General features: G+C 42.5%; 1 protein-coding gene across 1 annotated transcript; it reads right to left on the bottom strand.

The window, feature by feature from the left end:
- Positions 1-223: 223 nt before the first annotated feature.
- Positions 224-5278, bottom strand: NGA1 (AP2/B3-like transcriptional factor family protein). The gene has a single exon (XM_008810075.6). It carries the CDS (start codon positions 4816-4818, stop codon positions 3802-3804), a length of 1017 nt encoding a protein of 338 aa, XP_008808297.1. The 5' UTR covers positions 4819-5278; the 3' UTR covers positions 224-3801.
- Positions 5279-6850: the final 1572 nt, after the last annotated feature.

Here is a 6850-nt window from a genome sequence, read left to right as displayed (position 1 = left end):
TCGGTTCTTTACGTGCACCCATTTGATTAGTGGTTTCGGAATTACCTACTTAGAAAGCAGACATAAGTTCTCCTACCTACCTAGTGAATAACTATGATGTGAAATAGCCTAATATTCCATCTTTATCACGCCATAAAATTTTCATCTAGATAGTAATGTCTACTAACTTCCCTACCTTACTTAAACAATTTGTAGGGTAAATCTGGTGGGCTTCCACTTTCAATTTTTATTTGTCAACTGTCTCCTGCAACAAAATATTTCATTAGTTAAGACTGATTGATGGTCATGCTGCAAAAAGAAGCAACCGATCGATTTCCATCATGTCTGAAGGATATGATCTCACCTTCTCACTCCAACTCCAGCTTCAAGTATTATTCGATGAACATGGCAGTAAAATGTTTCAGTAATTTAAAGGAAAAAAATGTTAAGTTTATTATTTTTTTGGTGCTTTTTCCTTCGCATGGAGCTATAGAACAGAACATGGAAACTACGAAATACAAGCCAACCAGGTTATCAGTAGAGGAAACCCACCTCGGGTCTTGGTTCAACCTAAAAGACAGCAAGGGTATCTTTGCTTGTATGATTCAAACTATTACCATCTTATGCGCACACTTTGACCCAACTTTTTACTACAGAATAACAGATCATGAAGCAACTGAACTCTTAAGCGTCATAACTACAAAAGAAAACTAAACACGTAAGAGAAGAATTAGACGTTTTTTTTTTTTCTGACTGAAAGGGAAGCAGTGCCACCCAACTAGTATTATAGCATAAGATGGCATATATAATGCAAAAGGATAATTAAGTTGTAAGTTTATGTGATAATCCAGGTAAGGATAAGGGATTTTTCTCGTCTTTTCGAGAAATGTTATGTAAACTATGTGATAGTCCGTCCAAGTAAACGAATGGAACGTGTGAGTACATAATGGACAACAGATGAAGGATATATATTAGACATATACTCATATAGAAAATTCTCTGAAATGGTACCCCGAAAGCACTTAACAGAAGCTAGGATGTAGAAGGGTCTCTTCTACCTATATTTTTTCTTCTTTTCTTGTTGAAGAAGTACTTGGCTAATGTACTCTAATCAATATAATAAGGTAAGATGATTTTGAGAATTGGACATATTTATCTCAAAGCAACTTAATTTTATTAACATAATGTTAATGAAAATGGTTTAGCTATACTCTGATTAACATCTACCCACCTAAAAAAAAATTAAGATATTTTTTCCCCTCTTTTCTGGATGCAAAAGATGGGATAACTATCATCTTTCAATATTTCTTAAGATGTCCTTTCTAAAAAAAATTCTTATGATACATGGCCTATCGTAATAAGATCCAAACTGATGATCTATATTGTACTAATGAGTGAACAAACTCTGTAGATATTATCAATATTCTAACGAGTTAATCATCTACATACGGGATGAATGAGTAAATTTTTTGTTCATTAGATGTAACTAAAAGAAATAGCCAATCCCACTATTGGCAGCTTTAGCCTTCTCTATCTTTGAGGAGCACCCTACGTCATGGCAACCCTGAGGAACAGTTTCCAAATATAGTGAGGTATAGTGTCATGTACAATGACTATTTGACCATCACAGAATTGGTGCATTCAAACAATGTGATAACTAATTTATGCACGGATTCTAACTCTAATGTTCTAAATAATGTGGATAAGTACATCCAGAATTGATCAAAAATACAAGGAGCTTGCTAGATCAGTGTCTAAAATCTTTGAATGCTCTTCTCCTATTTTGTTCCTAAAAAAAAGGAGAAAAGGGTCGAACACCCTTCTTATATTCAGTTTTCATAATTAAATGCCTAAAAAATCTTTTCTCCTTCTAGTTGTAATTCCATCAGTTCCACCCACTGTTTTGTTCAAAGATAAGAAATTCTATCAGTGTCTTTACTCTCTTATCACAAGATGTACCAGATGTTATTTGCACAAAATTATCTTGCACATTGGAGTATGACTTAGTAGCCGACTCCAACTAGTTTGAGATTAAGGCTTAGTTGAGTTAAGTACATTGGAGTATGACTTAGCACTAGAGATTGAAGACATGGCAGATATGGACTTAGTTTCTTGAGACATCTAAGCCATCCAACTCAGATGATGTGCAGATTTTTTTTCCCCCAGAAGGAATACTAAACTTTTAAGGGAATTATTCTGAATTAATGGAGTTCAAATTTGTAGATTATCAAGAAATGGGCACAAAAAAAAGGCAATGAAACCTATCAATACGAAAAGGGATAAGGAGAATTTAAAAGAACCGAGTCTAAAACATTTATATATGTCGCATTTTGGATTTTGTTGCAAACAATATTATGTTGTAATAACAGTCTAACATGCCTGAAGATAAAATGAAAAAAGAACAAGGAAGATTCAGTATTCAAAACCAAACTAAATAAGAGAAAAGAGAAAAAAAAAATGACTAATAAAAATAAAGGGTAATCTTTTCCTTTTCCCCCCCCTTTTTTTTTTCAGGACAAAGCCATAAAAGAGGGGATCGGGCGTTTGGCTAGGTCCCTACCTGTCTATAACACGGGCAGTCATGAAGAATGACTTTTTTCATTCGAATTATATTCTATCACAAAAAAACAATGCCGTAATCATATAAGCACCGACTTTTCTTGTGCTATTCTCTATATGTTTTATTTATTGATCGATTTTCTTTTGTTTGGTTTCTTGGTATGTGTTATAAGTACATGAGAAAACCAACTGAACCTTGCATCGAAAATTCTATGTCACTCATTCCCTATTATGGCCTGGTACCTCTCACTGAGCCTGCTGCAAGTGCACCCAGCAGCTTAGCTCGTGCCACATATGCCTCAGTACAGCTAGATTACTACATGCAAGCTAAAAGCTTAGCCAGTTTTGACCTTCAAGTTTCTTAAATGAAGTACATGAGCATCTTGGCACCAATCTTCTTTACTCTCTGCCACCTTAAAGAGCTCTTTGATGGTATTCAACACACAACCTTACAATTCTTACGACACATTAAGCAGGGCGTCCCAATCTTTACAGCAGTAGCTGTACTCTTCTTTCATGAATTGGAATTCGTTACTAGAGCTTGACCACCTAAAAGAGTATAATTTCTTTTTTCGAAAAACAGAAAAGAGAATTCTGCACATATTACTCCTATCATAACCCATCATGTATGAATGACAGCATACGAGGTGCTGGCACAGCAGGCAAAGATAAAATCCCGATGCACAAGAGATAGGGAATGGATGGAGAGGGATTGAGATCTGACCTCTTTGGCTCCATAACTGTCTGTCCTCCATTTTTAAGGCATGTCCAGTGCTTTGGAGCTATGCGAGGTGGATGTAGCTGAAACAACCTAACATAACACTGAGCAATCTGAAGGCGATAATAGCTAGCAAAGCATGAGAGCTTATATCAATGCATGCAACCAAACAAGAGCAAATCCCCAAACTAATGTGGGTTCCACGGATGGAAGACGTTTATCATATGTAGGGCGTGAGGGGGATCTGTACCTATATAATATATTTACAGTTGGAATAGGGAATTTAAAAGAAGGAAAAGGAAAAGAAGATTGGTTTGGATACATCCTTCCCTTCTTGCCACGCCCACTCGTGCCAAGTAGCCCAATGCTGTTTGATGCTCCAACCAGCCAAGTAAGCGCAAAAAAGGAAGGAATCTTTGAACCTTCCTCTCATTCAGTTCAGTGTCCATCCCAATTCCAGGGATAGATCGAGCTCATGAGGGGTATGATGATGTCCTCCCTTCGCATTCTCCTGCTTTGGAGTCTCAGATGTCAGGACCCAGTGGTTACTGCTGCTCCTTGCCCGGCGAGGAGGTGGCCCTCGAAGAATCGGGGCCGCCCTGCGACCGTTCGAGGAGAGGGAGCGTTGACCGGGGTCGCATCTGGCGCATGCTTAGAGATGGACCACTGCCGCTGTCGGCACCGCCGTCCGATTGAGGACAGTTGAGGTCCACCCCGAACAGCCTCACCCGCTTGGGCGTCGCCTGGGCATGGACGAGCGGCACCGAATCGAGAACCATCGGCACGCCGGCCACCGCTCGATCCCCGCCGCCGGGTTGCACCCCAAGCTGCGGCGGCCCCGCCGCTGACGATCGAAAGAAAAGGAACTGCCCGCTGCCGGGGCTCGCGGCATTGTACCCGTACACCTGGCGGCCGTAGTCGTGGACCGTGCCAGCTGGGGGGATGAGGAGCCGGCTGCTCCACGGGCCCACCGACCGGGCCAGCGAGACACCCGACAGGGGGACGGGGAGGGGGAGCGGGAGGGGAAGGCGCGGCGGGTCGTGGGCCTCAGGCCGCCGCCTCCAGTCGATGAAGAGGCGGTCGCGGCCGGCTTCGCCGACGCCTCGGCAGAACGAGACGGTATCCCCGGCATCAAGCCTCTTCTCTTTGACAAAGCGGCTCCACCCCTTGGTCATCACGTAGCTCTGGCTGCTGTTCCAGTAGGAGTAGCGGAACCGCCATGACTTCCCGGTGCGGTCCTCGAAGCACAGCAGCAGCCCCTTCTCGTTGGCCGACGCATCGAGAGGGAAGTACCTCTCGGCGTGCTGCTTCGGGATCACCAGCCGGTTGAGCTTGCCGACGTCGCTCGGCGTCACCACCTTGTCAAACATGTGCTCCTTCTCTACATTAGGAGCATCGCCGCCGCCGCCGCCGCTCCCGGATGCTACGTCGGTCCATCGGGAGGCGGTGCAGGAAGAGGAAGGGGAGGAAGAAGAAGAGGATGAAGGAACAAAAGGAGGGTGCTTGGAGTCATCATCATCCTTACTGTAAAACCCATCCCCTCTTCCATGTGTGAACTCCATCTTATCTTGACTTTGAGGTCTGAAACACTTGAGGAACCAAAAATAAAGCTGCTACTGCTACTACCAGTACTCACCTGTGGTATAATAGATCTCTCTCTTTCTTGTCTTTCTTGCTGTATCCTTTTCTTTCCTTCTCTCTACTGTGGTTGATGATTCCTCCTGCGAGTGAGATCTGATGAGAAGCCAAGGAAGAAAGAGTCAAAGGAGGGTCGGTGCCTTTAGATTTGACTACAAATCAGTGAGGCCCGGAGATTAGGCCGGCTTCCATTGACCCCTTGGGGCGATAGATGGGATGCGGGTGGTTTTCTGGCGCTGCAAACCGACTGCCCTAGAAGGTTCCCCGAAGAGGGGTGGAGTGGGGGGTAACAAACGAAATAGGAAGATGGAGAGAAGCACGGTTGGAGAGAGAGAAAGAGAGAGAGAGAGAGAGAGAGAGAGGAAAGGTCGGATAGTATTGTAGCTTTATAAAGAAGAGGGGGAGGGAGGGAGAGAGAGAGAGAGGAGAGGGGGACCCATGAATTATCTGGTTGGGCTCATGTGAGCTTGTCCTTTTCATCGTTTGGGGATTTATATATGGCTCGTGATAAGCCCCAAAAAAGCCAGTTGTTCTAGAGAACATGAGCTTAACGCTGATTTGGCATTGTGTGTCGGAAAATTAAAAGAATAACATTACGCACACTTATACTATTATAAAGAGCTTTACACAAACAAAATTATATAATAATAATATCCCAACTAGTATATTATGCTGGTTTTTTTTTTCTTTTTCTTTATGTATACAAAGAGAAAGAGAAGAGCAGTGTATATACAAAAGCTGATGGGAAGCAGTCCTAATGGTGCTACTCGAGGGAGAAGCCAGGTTTGTTTCCGGGTGCTTTGACTTTTGGAGAAGGGGAGAGGTTAATTTGTACTAACGTTAGCTAAGGAGTGTAAACTAAAGGGAGAATGAGAGGGCGGGGAGTATTTTTCCCACCCACCTGACCACTTTTTTTCTTTTTTAATTTAAAAAATCTTTAGCTCTCCCTCTCCGCCTGGACCCATGGTGGAAGAAAAGATTCCTCGAGGTGGAGGAAGAGCAACATGCGATTTTGTAAAGATGTGATGCAATCGAAACATGTGATTTTGAGATGGCCACAACACCAAATGCAGAGTTTAATATTATTATCATTGATGGAGAAGGAGATCAGCATCCCCGTCCGGTGTACTCACCCCCCCCACTGGGCCTAGCCCTTCTCTCTTGCCCACTTGGTTTGGACGGCAGAGCATTCTCACCTTTTTGTCCATGATGAGTTGTTGGGGCTTTTCCATCAGATAACTTGGACAAGGTCAGATGATAGGCCTCATCCAAGAGATCGTGCAGGAAATAATAATAAAACAAGGCATTCGGTGGTTGCGAGCATTACTTAATTTGTTTTTGTTATTTGAAGATTGGAGTTTCAATTGAGGTGTGGAATATGTGCCGGTATTTGCAACCCAATGCTGTCGTTTGTCAGGGTGTTGTGGGTTATATTTGAAATTCTATTCGATGTGTGTCGCCTTTGCTTTTTTCCGGGGAAATGCAGCTGTTTAACTACTATCGTCTTCAACAAGGGTGCCATCTTCTCATTGGACATCTAAATTTGCTGAATTAAGCCTTCTATGGATCAAATATATCTCTAAAGGACAGGGGTTGTATGTTTGGGTATTGCATGTCTCTAAAGGACACGGGTTGTATCTTTCGCACGAAAGAAAGATTCATCTTCCTTTGAGCGAATCCAGCGTTGGATCACACAATGATCTCTTCAAGATATGTGTAAGTAGTTTACGATAGTATGGGTCATTTAGGGTTAGTTCTGAGTCAATCTGGGTGTGTTTGTGATTGAACCCTTTTAGTAGAAAATTGGCTTAAATATTTCAGTAGGTAAAACCAAGACTTGAATATCAAAGATAAAATGAGTGCAAATACTACAATTTTAGTAGAAAATTAGCTCGAACATCACCTAAGAAAAAGTCATCGCATGCACTTGACACTTGCAAGCTTCCAAAGAGGCCA

Source organism: Phoenix dactylifera, chromosome 3 (genome assembly GCF_051530095.1).
Source record: "Phoenix dactylifera cultivar Ajwa chromosome 3, Ajwa_hap1_PhDact_Kaust_v1.1, whole genome shotgun sequence".
Taxonomy (NCBI): domain Eukaryota; kingdom Viridiplantae; phylum Streptophyta; class Magnoliopsida; order Arecales; family Arecaceae; genus Phoenix; species Phoenix dactylifera.
This window is presented reverse-complemented; position numbering and strand designations above follow the sequence as displayed.